Here is a 19,604-nt window from a genome sequence, read left to right on the forward strand (position 1 = left end):
ACCTTGCGCATAAAGTGGCCGCGTTTCGGCTTGGGGGGCAAGGCCGTGGTCGGGCGCTTCCAGTCCTTATCAAAGTAGCTCTTGGTTTTGTTCATGAGCATGATTTGAAAGTTGCCTTTGGCCCATCGCTTGCGCTGCGCGAGGGAACTCGCAACGTTGTCCGGGATCAACCCCTCGGCCAGCCGAATGCGCTCGGATGTTTCGCCTTCAAAGTCTTTGCGAAAGTACAGCCCCTTCCACCCCATCGCACACAGTTGCTGGCCAGTATAACAGTCTTCTGTCAAGCTGCCATACTGGATCCCGCCGATCGAGTCCAACGCTTCGCGGCGAAAGATGGCGTTCGTCCCGGCAAACGACGCACAGTCGTATCCATCTTGGCCGGTTTGAATCGCATCGTAAAACGTGGCATTGCGATGGCCGAGGGGGTCACCGATTTGGAACTGGACGCAGTCGCGAAAGTACTGCGGCGTCTGCACAAACGCGACAGCGTTGTCTGCGACAGCGTCCGAGTACGGCGACGACGACTGCGCGAGGCCGTCTTCCATGTCGGGGGCGGCGGGATGGGTGCACATCTTGCACGCCCCATGGGTGTCCATCACGTTGTTGCATGTCATGCAGTACAACACTCGCTTGGACGCCCCCTTGTTGGGCTTCTCGCTCATCGTGCCGTTCACTTGGCGGCGGTGGAGTGCGCTCGACGTGTGCATAGCGTTCTCAAAGCACTGCTTGGAGCAGTAGCTGATCTTTTCTTCGGGTACCCCCGCGATCTTGCACGACGCGCAGCACATGCGCGCGACCTTGTTGCACCCGCCCGTGCAGCATGAGTACTTGTTCTTCAACGCGCGGTCTTCCGAGTCAAAGAAAAATGGAAGCGTCGCCAAGATGAACTTGGGGTGCGGCTGCATGTCATTGTCCAGGATCACCATGTATCGGCCGCTCGCGCCTTCGTTGTAGCATGCGTTGTTGATGTTTCCGGCCTTGGAGTAGTGCGTCGAAGGCTTGACTCGGCCGACAAACGTCACATGGGGGAGGCCGCTGTACCGGTAGTCGTCGCGGAACGATCCGGCCGCGCAGTCGGCGCGGTTGACCACACGAGGACGCGACTCCATTGGCAAGTTGGCGGACGAATGGAGCTTGCGCCACGCGTACACTTCTACGTCATCGTTCGGGTCGCTCACGCGGTCGTACATGTATTGGGCCACTTCCTGGCGCAAGTCGCCGGCCTGTTCGATCACCCCCTTGTTGAGCTCGATCGTGGGGACGGGGTTGCCCTTGGTCCACTTGGCTTTGCAGTACCCGTCGTCGAGAATGAAAATCTGAAGCAAGTGCGGCGGGTACTGCAAGTTCATGCACGCCGCCAGCGTGTCGATGGTTTCTTCCGCGGGTTCCGAGTAATGGCAGATGAACACGTCGACCTTGGGCCATTGCTCGTCGGGAAGCTTGGGCTCGAATTCGTCCAGGTAGTGCGCGCCGCGACGGACGGGCTTCCACATACCGAGGTAGTAGATGGACCCCAACACGAAGCTGATGAGTTCCGCCAACAACAGGCAAAAGTAAGAAATCCACTGCCCGATGGGAGGTTCGGCCCAGCACACGACGTTGTCGACGCCCGCAAACGTGAGCCAAAACTTGGGGGGCGTGAACACGCCGTTGAATGGTTTGTTTCCGCACTTGAGGAGGTCCATCGTTTGAGACAAAATAGTCCCGCAATCGACGGTCGGACGCGCTTGGTCGCATGGCTGCACTCCCACAACGAACCATAAGACAAGACCTGCCAACTCCACGAGACCCGCGAGGAGAAAGAGCACGTACAGGAATCGGTACGTGGGTAACCCTTTCATGACGTACTTGCGCACGTTTGGGAGATGGCGTTCGATGACGTTCCCCGCCCCGCTCGCAACGATAGCTTCCTCGACGCCTTCAAACCACATCTTGTATTCGTCGTCGGTTTCCGGGCAGAGCACCCACACGCGACGCTTGGTGTGGATTTCAAAGCCCTTGGTTGGAAGGTCCAACCGACCGGACGGGCGAAGTTGCAGTGCATCCTTCAATTCGACGGCCCCCACGACCAAGTCGACGTTTCGCGTCGTAAAGTACCGGCGGCAGTCCGTGTCGTTCTGGAAGTAGTAGATTTTTGCCTTTTCGAGCGCAAAGTATCGCTTTTTCCAACTCTTGTGGATTGGACCTTTGATGGACCGCTTCCCCTGCTTGTGCATGTACCCGTGCACGGAGATCATGGTTTCATCACTTGACGAATTCTCCTTTCGAGCTGTGTTGATCTCGGTCACTTTCACAGGCGCTTGGTAGGAAGCGCGGGGGTCCACCACGGCTTCGGGGTTCCCTGCTGGACGTTCCACGCGATGCCGGACGAATTCGGTGTCCCCAGAGGACGAATCGGTCTCGCGGGGAGTTGCATGGACCTCGTACGCACTTTCCTTGCCGCCTTCCCGCGACATGCTTGACCTGCTTCACCCGGAACGGTTAAATGGAAAATGCATGACCTCAAAGGATTGCAAAACCCCCTCGAAATCTGAAACGGCTCCAACACTGCAATCCGCGGTCGTTTTCTCACTTGATTTAAATATGCGCAGAGAACAGTTTTTGGCTTGTCAACATTTGCTTTTGTGCGCCAAATTATATTACAACCAGTTTATTCTATCTTGATATTCGTAAGAAGTAAAAACGAATACGAATCGAGCGTTTTGATTGGCTTCGCAATGTAGGTCCCAGTTTCGTTGCTGGATCGATGCACAACCTGATCATACGATTTGCGAGTGCTCGATCGACGGAGAAGGAGCTGGAGGGGAGTGACTTTAACAAGCACTACAACCGACGACCACGCTAACAGGCAAGTGCACCAAGCGGAGCCATTGTGTCTGAAGTGCTCCCTGGATTTGAGGAAGTGGTAACGTTAGGGAACCTAGGACATTTCAAATATGTGAAAGGTTATCACAACCAACCCACACTTGATATTGATATTACGCTGTAAAGTTAAAATCACTCAGCGGGCACTTAATGGCCTCGGCCGCGTACTACCGGTAGCTGCGTTGGCAGCTAGCGGACTTAACTACCACAACCAACCCACACTTGTTTCGATCGCGAAAGTTTGAGTTTCCGTGTGCACAGGCTTGCCAATCTAACCGTGACCATCTGTAAGTCTCGACGAAACATGGTATCGGTACATGTTAACGTTACTGATGTGACTTGCTGTGTAAGCTTAGGCTAGCATGGTACACTTTTACAGTACTAATAGTAGTATTGGTTTGGGGAGAGTGCTGTACCGGTAGTACAGTAGCTCCGCCGAGGTTGTACTTCGCAGTCATACAGTACCAGCAGTAACGTTATCCCAACATTTCTGGATATTTATGTAATTAATAGTATAATAATACTACTAGTACGTAGTCAAACCTGCAAAATATTTTAATATTTTGCAGGTTTTGACTAGAATGAGATTTTAGAAGAACGACTCATGTGACACGACGACAAAATGCAATTCACAATTGAGCGAGCGTTACTCGCCAAAAAATCACAGGCTGGCCACAATTGCTCCACGTTGTGGTGATAAGCTTCTCACGCTTGGAAGTGATTGCCAATTGGCAAGATTCCTGAATGATTATCTTGGTCTCAATCTGCAGTCCATACTTTTTCTAGTTAACGTTCGTTCAACCACATAAGAACAACTTCACACATGGAAGAAACTTAACAATTTGCGCAATTGCTCATTGGAGGACGAAGGCAAAGCCTGCGACCGACCTGGATCGGGGATCGATGTGCGGTCAGAGCAGATGCACGGTTTTATCTGATCCCTTCTCCAGAGGTCAAGGTAAATGGAAGCAGGGGCTGCATATTGCAGGCACACGTTATCCTTGGGTCGATCCTTTCGCAGCTAATGTACAGTGTAAAAGCCAACGTATACGCTTACCGCATTGTCCGTCGAAAGCGAAGTTTGACTGGCCAACGAACGCCACAATGCAACCGGAACCATTCGTGTCATACACTTGGTTACATCCACGGTACTACTGTAGTACTGTACTACTACGTATTAATAGTATCAACATGCGTAAAAATTCAGTGTGGACTGCTGTGGGTCGTGAATCAATCCCAAGTCCAAAATGGTGATTGGAGATAAAACCAACGTTAAGAGCATAGCCAAATGTCAGCTAATCATCCAATTTCTTTCTACAATAAAAAAAGGACGTTCATATAAAGTGACCGAAAGTTGATTTTACGACCAAATTTTATACTACAAATGGACTTGTCCTGGACCAAATATTCAAGTTTTCTTGTTTAAAAACTACCTTTTACAAACAATCGAATTCGCCAAACTTTCGATCGTAGGACAGTTGACATTTTATCATAACCGTACACTTGAATCGTTCTATCAGGCGGAAATTGGAGTATTTCCCAAAATGATCTCGCCTTGCTTGCGGCGTTTCATGCTTTTTAATATGGTTCACCTGGTTTGCATTGCGACAATGCCATGGTTGCATCCCCCGTCCTTCTAGTCATGACACAATGCAATGATCAGTATGGTCTTGCCAAGTTGATTCGCCATGCATTGGTTGCGAGATCGTAAAATTGTTCCTCCCGTGCAATAAGTGTTCTAAACTTCGACATTTATCTTGGGATTTGTATACCTTGATGTTCCATTTCCGCTCGCGCGTGGTCAAGTATACAAAAAACAAGTCAAATCCAGACCTGTGCAGGCATTACTACTCGAATTTCGACTGCCGAAACTTCGAAAGGCCAGCCCTGCGACCGCCCTTTTATCATTGTAACTTTGAGGGGGCGATTGCTGCTTGTTCTTCTTTCGTCTGGCATCGCAACCGGCTTGACAAGGCGACGGCACCACCATGTTCAAGAAGAATGGACCTCCCCTGAGCTCGCAGGAACAGGAGTACACTAACTATGCGACCCCCGTGCGTGGAGAGGCTGAGGTGACGCGCCGTGTCGTCGAAGGCCGACCGACGGGCAACCCGGAAACGTCCGACCCGCGAGGCCCAACACAAGCTCCGGTCCAAATGACTGATGCCGCGGTCTTTGGCAACGGCAAGGACAACGTCATTTCTGTGCACGGGTACATGCACAAGCAAGGAAAGCGGTCGATCAAAGGTCCGATCCACAAGAGCTGGAAGAAGCGGTACTTTGCGCTGGAAAAGGCCAAGATCTACTACTTTCAAACGCACTTGGAGTGCCGACAGTACTTTACGACTCGAAACGTCGACCTGGTCGTGGGTGCTATCGACTTGAAGGACGCGCTGCAACTCCGTCCGTCGGCGCGTCTGGATCTCCCAACCAAGGGGTTCGAGATCCACACCAAGCGCCGCGTGTGGGTGTTGTGTCCCGAGAGCGACGAAGAATACCGCATGTGGTTCCAAGGCGTCGAGCAAGCGATCGTCGCGAACGGCGCGGGCAACGTCATCGAACGCAAGCTGCCAAACGTCCGCAAGTACGAGATGAAGGGCACGGGCACGTATCGCATGCTGTATGTGCTATTCATCCTTGCGGGGCTAGTGGAAGTGGCAGGCATTGTGTTTTGGTTTGTCGTGGGGCTACAACCGTGCGACCAGGCGCGGCTGACCGTGTCGTGTGAGATCATCACGCAGCAGTCGATGGACGACCTGCACTGCATGAGTCAGCCATTCAACGGCGTGTTCCGCCCGCCGCGCTGGTGGCTCAAGTTCGCCGGCGTCCAAGACGTGATGTGCTTTGCCAAGCCCCCAATCGCGCAATGGGTGTCGTACTTTTCGTTGTTGGTGGCAGAAACGCTGAGTTTTGTGCTCAGTGCCATCTACTACCTTGGCATGTGGAAGCCCGTCCGTCGCGGCGCGCACTACCTGGACGAATTCGAGCCCAAGCTGCCCGACGAGCAATGGCCCAAGGTCGACGTGTTCATCTGCCATTACTCGGAACCCGCGGAAGAAACCATCGACACGTTGGCCGCGTGCATGAACTTGCAGTACCCGCCGCACTTGCTCCAGATTTACGTGCTCGACGACGGGTACTGCAAAGCCAAGTGGACCAAGGGCAACCCCGTCCCCACGATCGAGCTCAACAAGAGCGTGCTCGAAAGCGCCGGCGATTTGCGCCAGGAAGTGGCCCAGTTCATGTACGACCGCGTATGCGACCCGAACGAAGACATGGAAGTGTATGCGTGGCGCAAGCTCCATTCGGCCGCGAACCTCCCGACCGCGAGCCGTCCACGGGTGGTCAACCGCGCCGACTGCGCGGCCGGATCGTTCCGCGACGACTACCGGTACAGCGGCCTCCCCCATGTGACGTTTGTCGGCCGAGTCAAGCCTTCGACGCACTACTCCAAGGCCGGAAACATCAACAACGCATGCTACAACGAAGGCGCGAGCGGCCGATACATGGTGATCCTGGACAATGACATGCAGCCGCACCCCAAGTTCATCTTGGCGACGCTTCCGTTCTTCTTTGACTCGGAAGATCGATCCAACGCGGCCAAGTTTGCATGCTGCACCACCGGCTGCAACCGCGTCGCGCGCATGGTGTGCTCGTCGTGCAAGATCGCGGGGGTACCCGAAGACCAAGTCAGCTACTGCTCGAAGCAGTGCTTTGAGAACGCCATGCACACGTCGAGCGCACTCCACCGCCGCCAAGTGAACGGCACCATGAGCGAGAAGCCCAACAAGGGGGCGTCCAAGCGAGTGTTGTACTGCATGACATGCAACAACGTGATGGACACCCATGGGGCGTGCAAGATGTGCACCCATCCCGCCGCCCCCGACATGGAAGACGGCCTCGCGCAGTCGTCGTCGCCGTACTCGGACGCTGTCGCAGACAACGCTGTCGCGTTTGTGCAGACGCCGCAGTACTTTCGCGACTGCGTCCAGTTCCAAATCGGTGACCCCCTCGGCCATCGCAATGCCACGTTTTACGATGCGATTCAAACCGGCCAAGATGGATACGACTGTGCGTCGTTTGCCGGGACGAACGCCATCTTTCGCCGCGAAGCGTTGGACTCGATCGGCGGGATCCAGTATGGCAGCTTGACAGAAGACTGTTATACTGGCCAGCAACTGTGTGCGATGGGGTGGAAGGGGCTGTACTTTCGCAAAGACTTTGAAGGCGAAACATCCGAGCGCATTCGGCTGGCCGAGGGGTTGATCCCGGACAACGTTGCGAGTTCCCTCGCGCAGCGCAAGCGATGGGCCAAAGGCAACTTTCAAATCATGCTCATGAACAAAACCAAGAGCTACTTTGACAAGGACTGGAAGCGCCCGAGTACGGCCATTCCCAACAACAAGAAAGCCAACGGGTTCATGCGCAAGGTGTTTTACATCAACTCGACCATCTACCCCGTCAACTCGATCAACGCGCTCCTGTTTTACTACATGACGCTGTACTTTTTGTACACGGGGTACGCCCCCATCTACATGGCTGGCCTGCGCCTGCTCTACGCGTTGGTGCCCAAGCTGCTCATCCAAGGCACCCTCTCGGCACTGAGCAACCGCAGCGTCGAGAACAACGACGTCGTGCGGTCCCAGGAGGCGTGGTTTGTGTACGCGTTCACGCACACGTCGGCCGTGCTCGAGACTTTCTGGTGGAAGATCACGGGCAAGGAGCCGACGTGGTTTGTCACTGGCAGTTCGTCGCGCGGGTCGGCCACGGAGCTCCCGAACGTCCTCGTGTTCTTTGGGCTCGTGTTTGGCTGTGTGTGGTCGGTGATTCGCTTCTTTGCCGCGTACAATTCACTGCAGACGTCGCACGGCGCGTCGCTCTTGGCTGCGAGTCTCATGATGGGGCTGTACATTGCCACCAAGCTTGGACCGAGTGTTCGCATGAGCATCCAAGAGTACTTTGGGTGGAGCTACCAGAGCTTGATGGACCAAGGCAACTTTTTCGGCCAATCCACGATCGCGTTTGGCCTGGTCGTGATTACCCTCTGGGTGTACATGGAAAAACCCACGTCCAACCCGTTCTAACGTGGTCTTGTACTTACTCTATCATTTACAGTAAATTCCATCTTCATTTTACGTACCATAAGACAATGCACGATAAAAAACACACACGTTTGTCAATCATGTATTACTTATTAATAGTATAATATATACGTAGTAGTTAGTATTAATAGTATTGTGAATATAAACTTCCAAAATTCGCCTGGTTTGTCGAATCAAAATCACGCCGGAGTTCTAATTGTCCTTTCTACCAATCAAATACACTACAAAAAATGGATTAGCCAATAGCGTCGATTCGTGATTCGATATTCGATTCGACGGGGTCTGGAAATTCGTATCGAATACTTGAAGTATACCACAATAACTTTGTGTCGATAATTGTATTAATAGTGTGCTTTTACCCAATTTTGGACTTGTGAGTCATTTCACCAAATAAGCATTCGAAACTACGTATTTTGATCCGATGTAGGACTGTTACAATTCGAAGGCATTTTAAACTCATTTTATATTATGACTTTTGGAGGTTTTGCCCATGAAAGATTCCCGCAGGCTCTGGGGAAAAGTGATATCCGGATGTTTTTTTCTCAAGATTCCAAAATCAGAAGTGATACTTTTGGGTGCTGTGTATCCGGGGAAAAGTGTTATCCGGATGTTATTTTCAACATGACAGCAGTTCCTGCCGTCGCCACCACCGCCTTGACAGCACATCCGATCTACGAAACGTATGCTGAGCTGCTGGGAGATGCAGTTGTGGTGTCGCTACATTCACTAGCATTCCTACGTGGTGCCTTGTTCGGCATCGACCCTGAAAATGGAAATGTCATCTTGTTGGAGTGGTTACCCGACGAGAACGACAAGGCCGTGCGAACGCACACGGTAATGGCGCACGCAATTGCGTCGATCGAACGCGACACAGACGAGAGCTCGACAGCTGTCTCGACCATTCGTCTCCGTTTGGCGGCTACGATGCAATTGAGTCATGCTAGTCAAACCCTGGAATCCCTGCGGCAGCACCTGGAACAGGTATATAGTTAACTCTGTCAGGTTTCCACGGCACACACCACTGACTACATGTCTAGCATTGCATCGAGGCATCGATTGATGCCACGACAAACGAATTGATTGTGTTTGGCGGGGCTGCGACCATCGCACCGCCGTATGACGAGTTTTCTGTGTGCGCAAAGAACGATTTGGTGTTGCAACGCCTGACAAGCCTTCTCCGTCTGTGTAATCCATGACATATTCCTGTCGATCTTTCCCAAGCACACACACGTCTTCGCTTCATGCGCTCGTTAGCGTCGGACATTGCCACCTCATGTGCACTGGTCTAGCCCTCACACATGCATGGCTTATCCACAATTTGGTTGGCGCCCTTGTCCCAGATAAGCCAAATCCCGCCAGTTACACAACGGCCATAGACTTGGCTTTTGTATATCGTAGCAGTTTTGGCGGGGATTGGTCGTATCTTTTCCTGTAGACAGCTGGTGGAATTCAAATATTTTAAATTTATCACTTTGACTTTGTATGCTATATTGATTGCCTCGGGATAAAAATAGTCTTTCGAAAACTAGTTTGTTCTTTCCAATCGCCATACATTGCTCAAGATAATAATATACACAAATGTAAATTCAGCTGTGTGCTCAATCAAATTTTGAAACTGGGGTTGGCTAGCTCGCTTTGACAGTCGGAAGCAAACCAGACCCACGTCACTGTACGGTAGACCACGATGGACGCCGCGTTCGCGTCTCATGCCCTCACGGACGCAGAGTGCGCGCGCCTAGCCGCAACCGGACAGCTGCAGGCCACGCCCGAAGATATGAAGAAGCAATTCTACGTCAAGTCGATTGGCGATTTCTGTGGCCCAGGGTTGCTGGTGCTTCGAAAGTACGACGACGACAACATTGATGTCGCGACGCTCCGCCAAGAGCCCACGCCACGACGGACGTCATGGCTCCGATCGATAGAACAACGCGATTACCATCCTCCAACGACCGACGTCATGCCGCGTACAAATGGAAGCTGCGGCGCCATCACGGCGGACGCTTTTGTGACCCCGATGAAACCTCGAAGCAGTTTCGTGACATCGACAGACCAAACCTCGCATACGAACCAACAACAGAAACAGCAGCGGCATGCTGTGCAAACCTCGTCGTCGTCTACCGTCGTGACGACTTCGTGCACCATGCGTGTCGTTGCAACTTGTCCTGAGGAAACCCACGTCGACAGTTTTCAATCGCCCATCCATGCCATCATGACCCCCGCATCCACGCGCCGTGGGTCGTCCATTCCTCAGCCCTATACGACCCCCGCTCCAACCTCTCGCCATTTGAGAAGCAGTCGGTTGTTGCACGTGCAGCTGCCCGAGTCAACCCCGTTGCCTTTGGGATTGCCCGATACATTTGGCATTTCCCCAGTGATTGCCGACAACAAGAAAAAGGCGGCGACCGCGATGCAGCTCAAGAAGAAACGGCACTTTGACGTTGCCGCCTCGTCTGCGCCGATCGCGTTGGACGAAGACGAAGTGGACATTGTGTTGCGGCACGACCATCCCGTCGAACAGGCGCCATCGTCCCGCCGCCCGTGGACGACGCCAGACTTTCTGTTCAAACGGTTCCGGTCGTCTTGTGAGTTGGAACCAATCGAAGCGTGCCCGACCCAGACGACGGCGACGCCACTCGACGACATGCTGCCGCCGCCGCCATCGCCATCGACTTCGCTCTGGGATCGTTTCAAGTCCATTCGCATGCCCGAGGTGTTGGCCGAAGGACTCGCGTTACATGTGACGTCCCCCCTGGACAACCACGACGACGACCTGTACGACGACCACAACGACGATCTGTGCTATGGCTTTGACCTGATGGACGTCGACCATGCTGATGACAGCGACGACGGCAATGACATGACGATCCCAGATGACCAAGACATTTCCAAGCAGCCGTTGACCCTCGAGTTTACGCTGACCCCCATGACGGCGGTGTGCCATCACTCGACCCACGAGCGTCGGTCGTCGTCGCGGCTAGCGGTGGCCAAGACGACGCCGTCGCTGCCAGCTTCCCCCCCCGTCCGTCGCCGCACGACGACTACCCGCAGTCAGCGCAAGAAGCGACTCGCCCTGGGTGTGTCCTTGTTGAACGTGGCGCAATGCCAAGAGAGTAGATCAACACAGCCGACGACGTCCCCCTGCTCAGACCAGTGCCACCAGTGGGGTCGGTACTCCACCTGTGGCCGCATGCATGGACGCTGGACGCCAACCGAGTAGCGGCGTCATCTTGAGTTGGTTAGCCTCCGTTCCCAACCCAACTGACAGACTCGTTTGGCTCTGTCAGTTGTATATATATTATGGCAGCGTCAAGGACTTGTGAAGATACACCCGTTGCTCGCCCCCAGAAAGAATCGCCAACTTCCATGGAAAAACCGTGATGATTCGAATACTATTAATAATATACTAGTAGTACTAAATGTAGTTAGTATTACTACGATTTTGACTAGTAGTACTATTCGACATTTGGCACATTGGCCCCATATTCAAAGATGTCGTTTTTTGAAACCAAGGTCAAGAAGCCGATTGTGGACTTGCTATCGTCCGGTGGTAGGTTGATGCGATGTGCCCTGCTTGATGTGGTGCATGTCGTACGACGTTCATCATGCTGTGTAGTGTCCCCCCATGCACTAGCGTTGTCCATGTCCTTTGGCATCACCTGCGGTACGTACGATATCGCCATACAGTTCCTAGGCTGGAATTGAACTTGCTTCTGTGGACAGGTGTGTTCCCCATTCCAGGCCTGACGACGATTCCTGTGGTGATTGTCGTGTTCTTGCTTGGATTGAATCCCGTCGCGGCCATGCTCACAAACTACCTCGTGACGCCATTGAATATTGCGTCCGTGCCTGTGTTTGTGTACGTTGATACTAGGTACGTTCATGTTGAGGCTAACGCTTCGTGTAGGGCGTATGGTAACCAGTACTTTGGCGACAGCAAGGAAGAGTTCTCTGTGAATGCGCTCTTCACGGTGCGCCGACAACCTCTGCTTCATGATGACGAACAAACGAACGAACAAATGGTTGCGTAGGGACTCCAAGAAGATTTGGTCGGCACGTTGTCCCAGTTCCGGTTCATTCTGCTCAATGCGATCTACATGTGGGCGGCGTTCCTGTTGATTGCCACGCCGTTGCTGTATGCCGTGTTGTTCCCCGTCCTCAAGTTCAGCATGGGAACCAAACCCGCCGCCGCCCCATCGAAAAAGACCGAGTAACAACCAACACCACGTCCAGCGTCTTCGCAAAAGTGTACTTCAAAGTCGGATAACTAGTGATTGTTCTACATACATGGCTCGCTAAGAATCGGTGGCTTACAAGGTGCGGTCCGTGGCCACCGGCTCATACGTGACCCCGCCCCGCACTTGAAACACGCCATCGATTTCTTCCAGTGTCAACCCCTTGGTCTCTGGCAAATGGTACACCAAGTACACAAACCCGACCGTAGCGACCGCGCCATACAGCCAAAACGTGGCGTACGTAGACGTAGCTTGGATCAAACTCAAAAACGTCAAGGACACAACAAGGTTGGAGATCCAATTCACGGCGGTGGCGAGGCTGATGGCGGTGCTTCGGACCGAGAGGGGGTAGATCTCTGCGTTGATAGTCCACGGCATGGGGCCTAACAGGAGGCCACAGTCACTTCTAACGAGCACACGACAAAGAAACGAGCGACGCACCCATGCCAGTGGCAAAACACGCCAAGTACACAAACAAAGCGGCGAGAATGACGTAGCCTGGGGCGTGGGTGGTGTTGGGGCACGCATCAAAGGACCAGCCGCCGCCCGCACAGGCGGCATGCGCGGGCCCGGCGGCCGTCCCCGGGTAGCACACCCCACTACTACTAGTACTACTACTACTAGCAGCGTCAACAACAACGGACGGTGGGGGCGAGAGCGACGCGACGGGGCAAAAGCCACAGCTCGTGCTGGCCACACAATCAAAGCATGTGGTGAAGTCGGCGCAGGCGTCGATGCCGCCATGGACGGGCGGCGACTGGACTTCGGCCACGTAAAACCCCGCGCCAAGGACGAGCAGCATGACCATCACGCCAAGCAAGCTGCCCAGGGTGAGCTGGCGCCGGCCCATGCTAAGCACCATCACCATCGCCCCCATGTGATCACATTATGGAGACGACTACAACGAGGATAGTACCGATCGACCAAGTAGATCCCGACAAACGTAAACAAAAAGTTGCTTAACGCAACCACCGCGCCCAGCCAGATGGCCACGTGGCTGTCGGTGAACCCCGCGAGGCGAATGATCGTCACGCCGTAGTACATGACCGTGTTGATACCGCAAAACTGCTGTAGCATCTACGATGACATGGCACGATCTGATGCTTGCTAGTCGGGATGATTAGTAATACCTGCAACACGCACCCAAGCACCACAGCTCGTCGCACAGAAGCAAACTGCGAGATTGCAGTCCACAAGCCAGCGATGCCTGCGCCGCCACGACTAAGTGTGGTTAACTCAGCTTCCATGCTACGCAACTCGTGTTGAAAGTCCTTTTCGCCTCGGATGGAAGCGAGGGCGGCCACGGCGGCGTCGTGCTGGCCATGTTGAACGAGCCATCGTGGGGACTCTAAATGGCCGGCACTCAGCAATAATCATGGAAACGTGGAAGGATGCAACATCGAGTTGAAGATCACCTGGAAGAAAGAGAAACCCGATAAACTGCAACATGGCAGGAAGGGAAGCCAGGCCAAGCATGTATCGCCACCCAGACGGAGAGCTGCTTAAGACTGCCGCGAACACGGTGGCGAAGAATTGACCACCGGTCACGAGGAGCGTATTGAGGGACACGAGCGTGCCGCGCATGTCGGGCGGCGACACTTCGGCAATGTACAGGGGCACTGAAGGAAACATGAACGTTGATAGATGGAAACGAAGACGTTATTTGATGGATCATGCATGAGAGGAGTATGTAAAGGTCAACCTGTCATGGACGAAAGGCCGAGCCCAACGCCGACGGCGAGTCGACCCAGCACGAGCTCTTGCACGGACCGTGCTAGCCCCATGCCAAGCGCGCCGAACGCAAAGAGCAAGGCAGAGGAGAGAATGACCTTCCGTCGCCCCCACAGTTCGTTGGCACTGCTGCCGATGACGGCGCCAGCAATCGCACCAAACACCGTCGCGGACACGACCAGTTCGCTTTCAAACGGTGTCAACTGAAACTCCTGCTGCAAGAAGAGAAGTGCCCCGGAGATGACGCCCGTATCATACCCAAACAAGAAGCCACCGATGGTCGACACCATCGTCAGCAATGTCAGGTTTCCCCGTGACATCAACAGCGTTCGATCTTCGAGAGAATACAAGTACTATTATACCGGGCTGCACTGCACTTTTGCTACAAAATGATATTGCATTGGATAAAATAAAAACAATTGGCGAATCAAAACACTTTAATCGCTATATGCAGCCAATCCGATCGCAACTTGGATTTTGCTTTCTTGTTGAGATCATCCGAGGCGACAGTCATGGGTACACTCAAGTTGCAACAACTGCGTGACGAACTGGCAGCGACCTTGGCGAAGGAAGCGTCTGTGAGGACCTCCCTCGAGTCGTATGTCACAAGGACATCCCCCACTAAGGATGGGGAGCTTTCGGAGCACGAGCAATTGCAGGAACGCACCCAAACGTTGCTGCAGGTCAAGCACCAGGGCGGGATTGAGGCGCTGAGGCGTCAAACCGCGCAAGTCGGCGCGGCGATCGTGAGTGCGAACGATGTGGCCGAGAAAATGACGCGGGAGGTGCGCAAGCTGGGCAAGATCCAAGAACGATTGAAGGCGTGCGTGGAGCGCAGCGACTGCATGTTGCGCATCCGCCAATGCATGCAGCGCTTGAAGGGGGCCATGACGGACAAGAACTACGTGGACGCGGCCGCGTGTCTCAAGGATCTGCGAGCGATCGAAGCCATGCACATCCCGTTGGACGTGAGCGACACCCTTCGCATGAACCATGCCGAAAGCGACATCCGGTTTGCCATCGAAGGCCAGTTGGACGCCGCGCTTCGACACAAGGACACCCGCGAGCTCCTTCGCGTGGGTTCAATCTTCGAGCCGATGCAATTCGCCGAAGAAGGGGTGCAAATGGTGCTCAAGTTCATCCACGTGCAACTCCAAGCCCACCTCGACGCGATCGTAGGCCCGCCCAATGCAATCTGGAGCGTTCAGGAACTCACAAGTCAACTGGTGCAGGTATTAACACAAGATCCACTCAGTAGAACATGTCGCTCTTCCTTGATTGAATCGAGCCTTGAGCTGTGTGACGTGGCAATCTCTAAGCGATTCACACAGCATTGTGGTGATAGGTATTCAATTGCGTGGCCGAAACCACAACGTACTATGAACCGTTGTTGGTACAGTCGTTTCAATCTGTGCAAGGCGCCGATCGGATGCTCGCGGCCGCGTATGCCGTCGGCACCCCCGCGGCAGTGTCCATCTTGACCTCGTACGGGAAGCAGCGGGGGCTACCGGGGCTCTTGGCCAAAGCGCGCGCCGCACTCAAGCCGCCTCTTCCTCCATCGTCTAGCACATCTCAACCCCCTCTATCCCCCCCACCCACCACCACCACCCCCCCATCATCTGCGTCGTTCAAAGACGACGATGATTTGGATTTGCATCCGTACTTGAACGAACTGGTCATGATCATTCAGCACTCTCAAACGTTTGAGCGGTTCATGCGAGGTCGACAGACTCATTACGTGGCACACTCTCCAACGACCCCCCATCGACGTGTGGTTCCCACAGCGCTGCTCCCTTCGTACAACGCCAGCGACCTCAACCAGTGCGTGCAGGACTTAGCCGGGTTCTACTGCTCCCTGGAAGAGCAATCGTTGGTCTTTGCTGCCAAGAAAGCACTGGCGCTTGAAGAAATCCGCTCCGTGGTGCTCGACACCGACCAGCTCGTGCCGCTGTCATCCGTGGTGGACGAAGTATTCTATGTGGCGCGGCTGTCCGGCGCGCGGGCACTCGCCACTGGCCACGTCGACAGCGCATGCGCCGTGCTCAATGTCGTGGCGACCCTCGTGCAGTCGACTGTGGGCGACGTGTTAAAGAGTCGCGTCCAGAACAATGTGTGGAAGGATGGCGCGTCCGGCGGGTTTGGCGGCGCCGCGTTGGGTCTTCTAGCGACGTTCACCCCCAAGCAGTTGCGCGACCACATGGCCACAACACTCGGGAAAACCAAGGGGCTGACGTCCCCCCCGACGTCCAACCCCCGATCATCCGCGTCTGCACTCGGCGGCAAAGGCGGCATGCCCGCTTTGGTGCTCGCCCCCCCTGTGACCATGAACAGCTTGGACGCCGTCGGGCAGTACTTGGCGCAACTCCAAGCGTCGTTTGAGGCCCAAGTCGCGTCGACGTTCCCAGACCAACCGCCTCGTCTCATGTCATGTCTCTTGGGTATGTAGTATTGTGTTTCTTTTGCCCAAAATTTGGCTGACTTTTGTGCTGAATTGCCAAATTGATCGATATCGATTGTTTGTACTGAATTTTGTATGGTAAAACGTGTCCTGTGGTGATTGGTATCACACTAATTAAATTCACACACTAATTTGACGACGATTTCCTGCCATCTGATTGGCCTAAATACTACTCTGTTCTGTACATCCTTTGGTTGTGTCGACGTTCATTCTCCATGTCGCTCCAGTGTAGAATGTACAGTATAGCTATGGGTATATATATATATAGAAGATAAAGTGTGCCTGTATGTGTGTGTCTCTTGATGATAGTTATGACATCATCGATATATATATATATATTATTTGTATATTATTATTCGAAACCTTTTAAATCATATATATGTCGAACTGTGTGGCGTAGTATGAAAGTACACTTTCCTCATTCTGTACGACCATTTCTAGCACGACGACAACGACTTCTATCGTGACACTTGCCTATATATATATATATTCGAATCCAAGAATCAATGCCCTACTTCTATTCTTGACATGTCTGTGCATATGTGTGGTGGGGGAGAATAGGCCTGGAAGAGACTGCGAGCGAGTTCAAGGCGCTGCTACTGACATGCCACGACTCGGTCGTGACGGACCTGCTTCAGCCCAAAGTGTCGGCGACTGCCGCGCCGCTGTTCAAGCGCGTGTCATACGACCTCTCAGACGACCAATTCACTTTCAACGAGGCCAACGATCCATTTGCGCACGTGCTGGTGCAGACGGTGGCGGCGTCCGTCGAGCCTTTCGGCGCGCACTTGTCCCGAGCCAACTTTGTGACGTTGATGGAGGGCGTGGCGGAGGGCGTGGCCGACGCCGTTGACGCCATGATCGGCACCAAGACGTTCAATCAGCTGGGGGCGATGCAGCTCGACAAGGAAGTGCGCGTGCTCGCGGCGTTCTTTGGCGACAAGTGCCACCACAGCCCCCGCCACGACCACACGTTTGCCCCGTTGCGACAAACTGCCCTGGTTCGTACAAACGATCGATGATTCGTGGCAAGGATTGCGTGTGTTTTGTGTTGGGCTAAACCAGTTTTGCCCACGTGTTTTGTTGTAAAGTTAGAGTGTTGTGTTGGGACTGAAGTCGTGGACGTAGGTGCTCAATGTCGACAGTCCTGACGACGTCGTCGAGATATTTGGCCGGTCGACCAAGGGCGTCGAGTGGAAGCTGTCGAAGCAGCGGGTCGTCGACTTGATGCATTTGCGCGTGGACTTCAGCACCGCGGCGGTTGCCGCCGTCAAGTTTTAGCAACAGGATTCGATATGACGTTATAAAGACATGACTCTGTGATTGTTATATCGACGAGCTGATGGATGGTGAAACAGCAAGTGGATGATAGTCCAATATATATATATATATATATATATATATATATATATATTGATTGTCCTTTTATAAATTTGGACTACTTTTGTGCTGATTCACCAAGTTTATCGATCGATTCTTTGTAGTGATGTTTGTCGTAAGCAGTGTCACACTAAATTAAGTCACACACTATTTCGATGATCAATTCGTCGAAGCGTGGATCATTTGATTGGCTACTGGATTCATGTTCTGGGTTTTGATTGGTCGATATATCGATTGTCTGTCGATATTTGACCCCCCCCACACTCCAATTTCGAATTCACTTGACAATACTGGAGACGACGAAAATGCACGGCGCTGCGCATATATGTCGACATGTTAGCCACACAGTAGTGCATGTGCGAATTGTGGGAGTTGGCAGGTTTACTATTGTACCTCGTACAAACAACTGGACAGTGATCAAATGCATGACGATATATTCAAAGTGCATATGCTTACGAGATCAAAATCATCCACCCGATAAAGAGGTAGAACAGGAGCACGGGGTACACGGTCAGCGCTTTCCGCTTGGGGGGCACCAGTTGGGACATGAACACCACCGAAGCTAGACCACCAGACACACTCGTCGTCAACGGGCGAGCAACTAGACACGTGGATGTACCTCGAGTGGACCAGAGGAAGCCGACGGCGACCACCACGAGACGGACAGTCACATGCCCCAGGGATAGGACGCGGAAGATGGTCGTGAAGAGGGTGGCAATCACCAATGGAAACACGCAGTACCCCAACACGCATATGCTCTGGAAGAACGAAATGGTGCTGCCCAGCAATTGCGCGTTGATCGTCACTACGGCTGCACCGGCCCACACCACGACAAACACGCCCGTGAACACCATCGCCGATTGATTCGTCGGCGCCGAGATGCTCAGCATGCTGCACGATGTGCACATGAGACATGAATACATCAAGGACGTCGACGTACATGGAGAGTGTCAAGCACACGAGGAGGGGACCCCACAGGTCCCAGTCACGCAACGCATGCAGGGTTTCGTCGGACGTATTCTTGGGCATCAGCACCACCTTGAGCTTGGACCCGACAAGGCGAACATCCCGCAGCTAAGCAATAGTCAGACGATGATGCTGCCATGCCGCCCGTATGGCCTACGTACAATTGTCTCGGACACTGGCTCATCCAGCGTCGTCTCTGTCTTCTGGTACATGCTACCGGATACCTGGTCAGCCACGTTCACCGACCGGTCACCCATCCTCGTTTATGAAGTGGGTTGGAAGAATACGATGAACCGGATACGTTCAGGTTCGAATCCGGATGGTCAGAAAACAGAAAATACACGAAATATTATTTCTCTCCAAGTATTGTGCTTTTCACTCGTTTTGGCTATTCACACCATAATAGTTTGTAAACTTACATCAACCCAGGGTTTTAGATAATCCGTACCGTAATTTAGCGTTACTGAATGTAATTATAGGGAGGTCATTTATGCAACTCCCTCGCTTTTGCACATTTGAAAAGTGCAAATCGAAGTTATATCTGCTATTCTCGGGACTAAGTTGCACAATTCACTGGTCACCATGAACAACTTTTGATATTACAAATGACACACAGCGAGGACATGCGCCGGAGTTCTACCGTACAGTGATGTACGTATGGTGCCACATCGTAGAAAACCACGCCATCTTCTTGTTCCATCGCATAGTACATGCAGGTAGAGTGTACTACGCGATGGAATTAATAGCCAACGTGTTTTGGTCACTTCAGCATCACATGTGATTGTTATTGCTCAGAGTTATGTGGTATTTATAAAACCCCAGTGAATTAGCTAAAATACCAGGTATTTATTTAACACAGTTACAGCAGAA

General features: G+C 53.0%; 8 protein-coding genes across 10 annotated transcripts in view; 5 read left to right on the forward strand and 3 right to left on the reverse strand.

Moving 5' to 3' along the window:
* The window catches only part of H257_10110, a 23,589-nt gene extending 21,111 nt beyond the window's left edge, over positions 1-2,478 (reverse strand). Inside the window, exon 1 of one of the 2 annotated variants that reach the window (XM_009836563.1) lies at positions 3-2,478. In XM_009836563.1, coding sequence (XP_009834865.1) covers positions 3-2,456 — 2,454 coding nt within the window. In that variant the 5' untranslated portion in view covers positions 2,457-2,478. The remainder of the gene's footprint in view (positions 1-2) is intronic. The other variant, XM_009836564.1, reaches the window with a different exon arrangement.
* A 2,273-nt stretch (positions 2,479-4,751) lies between these two features.
* Positions 4,752-8,119, forward strand: H257_10111 (hypothetical protein). The gene has a single exon (XM_009836565.1). It carries the CDS (start codon positions 4,854-4,856, stop codon positions 7,947-7,949), a length of 3,096 nt encoding a protein of 1,031 aa, XP_009834867.1. The 5' UTR covers positions 4,752-4,853; the 3' UTR covers positions 7,950-8,119.
* Positions 8,120-8,578: 459 nt separating this feature from the next.
* H257_10112 (hypothetical protein) lies at positions 8,579-9,322 on the forward strand. The gene is made up of 2 exons (XM_009836566.1): positions 8,579-8,948; positions 9,005-9,322. Exons 1-2 carry the CDS (start codon positions 8,589-8,591, stop codon positions 9,161-9,163), a joined length of 519 nt encoding a protein of 172 aa, XP_009834868.1. The 5' UTR covers positions 8,579-8,588; the 3' UTR covers positions 9,164-9,322.
* Positions 9,323-9,554: 232 nt separating this feature from the next.
* Positions 9,555-11,446, forward strand: H257_10113 (hypothetical protein). Its single transcript, XM_009836567.1, has one exon. The coding sequence runs from the start codon at positions 9,652-9,654 to the stop codon at positions 11,182-11,184; it is 1,533 nt and encodes a 510-aa protein (XP_009834869.1). The 5' UTR covers positions 9,555-9,651; the 3' UTR covers positions 11,185-11,446.
* Positions 11,440-12,647, forward strand: H257_10114 (hypothetical protein). The gene is made up of 5 exons (XM_009836568.1): positions 11,440-11,514; positions 11,581-11,628; positions 11,688-11,823; positions 11,872-11,935; positions 11,996-12,647. The coding sequence occupies exons 1-5, from the start codon at positions 11,457-11,459 to the stop codon at positions 12,176-12,178; spliced, it is 489 nt and encodes a 162-aa protein (XP_009834870.1). The 5' UTR covers positions 11,440-11,456; the 3' UTR covers positions 12,179-12,647.
* H257_10115 lies at positions 11,914-14,297 on the reverse strand. 2 transcript variants are annotated; one of them, XM_009836569.1, is made up of 6 exons: positions 13,902-14,297; positions 13,615-13,818; positions 13,330-13,547; positions 13,116-13,276; positions 12,641-13,050; positions 11,914-12,582 (listed from the first exon to the last, which is right to left on the reverse strand). In XM_009836569.1, exons 1-6 carry the CDS (start codon positions 14,248-14,250, stop codon positions 12,275-12,277), a joined length of 1,650 nt encoding a protein of 549 aa, XP_009834871.1. In that variant the 5' UTR covers positions 14,251-14,297; the 3' UTR covers positions 11,914-12,274. The 2 variants fall into 2 exon arrangements, with proteins under 2 accessions (XP_009834871.1, XP_009834872.1); XM_009836570.1 differs by having other exon boundaries at positions 13,615-14,297.
* A 110-nt stretch (positions 14,298-14,407) lies between these two features.
* Positions 14,408-17,711, forward strand: H257_10116 (hypothetical protein). The gene is made up of 4 exons (XM_009836571.1): positions 14,408-15,162; positions 15,276-16,368; positions 16,950-17,389; positions 17,517-17,711. Exons 1-4 carry the CDS (start codon positions 14,443-14,445, stop codon positions 17,667-17,669), a joined length of 2,406 nt encoding a protein of 801 aa, XP_009834873.1. The 5' UTR covers positions 14,408-14,442; the 3' UTR covers positions 17,670-17,711.
* A 464-nt stretch (positions 17,712-18,175) lies between these two features.
* H257_10117 (hypothetical protein) lies at positions 18,176-19,008 on the reverse strand. Its single transcript, XM_009836572.1, has 4 exons — positions 18,896-19,008; positions 18,709-18,842; positions 18,388-18,659; positions 18,176-18,330 (listed from the first exon to the last, which is right to left on the reverse strand). The coding sequence occupies exons 1-4, from the start codon at positions 18,989-18,991 to the stop codon at positions 18,221-18,223; spliced, it is 612 nt and encodes a 203-aa protein (XP_009834874.1). The 5' UTR covers positions 18,992-19,008; the 3' UTR covers positions 18,176-18,220.
* Between the last annotated feature and the right edge of the window lie 596 nt (positions 19,009-19,604).

This window comes from Aphanomyces astaci (assembly GCF_000520075.1).
Source record: "Aphanomyces astaci strain APO3 unplaced genomic scaffold supercont1.26, whole genome shotgun sequence".
NCBI lineage: Eukaryota > Oomycota > Saprolegniomycetes > Saprolegniales > Verrucalvaceae > Aphanomyces > Aphanomyces astaci.

Bases quoted from the DNA above. Each gene is read 5' to 3' on its own strand.
- H257_10111 (XM_009836565.1), top strand. From the start codon at position 4,854: ATGTTCAAGAAGAATGGACCTCCCCTGAGCTCGCAGGAACAGGAGTAC.
- H257_10112 (XM_009836566.1), top strand. From the start codon at position 8,589: ATGACAGCAGTTCCTGCCGTCGCCACCACCGCCTTGACAGCACATCCG. The intron at 8,949-9,004 runs GTATATAGTTAA...CTACATGTCTAG, and splicing joins TGCGGCAGCACCTGGAACAG to CATTGCATCGAGGCATCGAT.
- H257_10113 (XM_009836567.1), top strand. From the start codon at position 9,652: ATGGACGCCGCGTTCGCGTCTCATGCCCTCACGGACGCAGAGTGCGCG.
- H257_10114 (XM_009836568.1), top strand. From the start codon at position 11,457: ATGTCGTTTTTTGAAACCAAGGTCAAGAAGCCGATTGTGGACTTGCTA. The intron at 11,515-11,580 runs GTAGGTTGATGC...CATGCTGTGTAG, and splicing joins GGACTTGCTATCGTCCGGTG to TGTCCCCCCATGCACTAGCG. The intron at 11,824-11,871 runs GTACGTTGATAC...CGCTTCGTGTAG, and splicing joins GCGTCCGTGCCTGTGTTTGT to GGCGTATGGTAACCAGTACT.
- H257_10115 (XM_009836569.1), bottom strand. From the start codon at position 14,250: ATGTCACGGGGAAACCTGACATTGCTGACGATGGTGTCGACCATCGGT. The intron at 13,051-13,115 runs GTACTATCCTCG...GATGGTGCTTAG, and splicing joins GGGATCTACTTGGTCGATCG to CATGGGCCGGCGCCAGCTCA. The intron at 12,583-12,640 runs GTGCGTCGCTCG...GCCTCCTGTTAG, and splicing joins GTGTTTTGCCACTGGCATGG to GCCCCATGCCGTGGACTATC.
- H257_10116 (XM_009836571.1), top strand. From the start codon at position 14,443: ATGGGTACACTCAAGTTGCAACAACTGCGTGACGAACTGGCAGCGACC. The intron at 15,163-15,275 runs GTATTAACACAA...TTGTGGTGATAG, and splicing joins TCACAAGTCAACTGGTGCAG to GTATTCAATTGCGTGGCCGA. The intron at 17,390-17,516 runs GTTCGTACAAAC...TCGTGGACGTAG, and splicing joins CGTTGCGACAAACTGCCCTG to GTGCTCAATGTCGACAGTCC.
- H257_10117 (XM_009836572.1), bottom strand. From the start codon at position 18,991: ATGGGTGACCGGTCGGTGAACGTGGCTGACCAGGTATCCGGTAGCATG. The intron at 18,843-18,895 runs GTACGTAGGCCA...ACTATTGCTTAG, and splicing joins AGCCAGTGTCCGAGACAATT to CTGCGGGATGTTCGCCTTGT. The intron at 18,331-18,387 runs GTACATCCACGT...CTGGTGGTCTAG, and splicing joins CTTCCTCTGGTCCACTCGAG to CTTCGGTGGTGTTCATGTCC.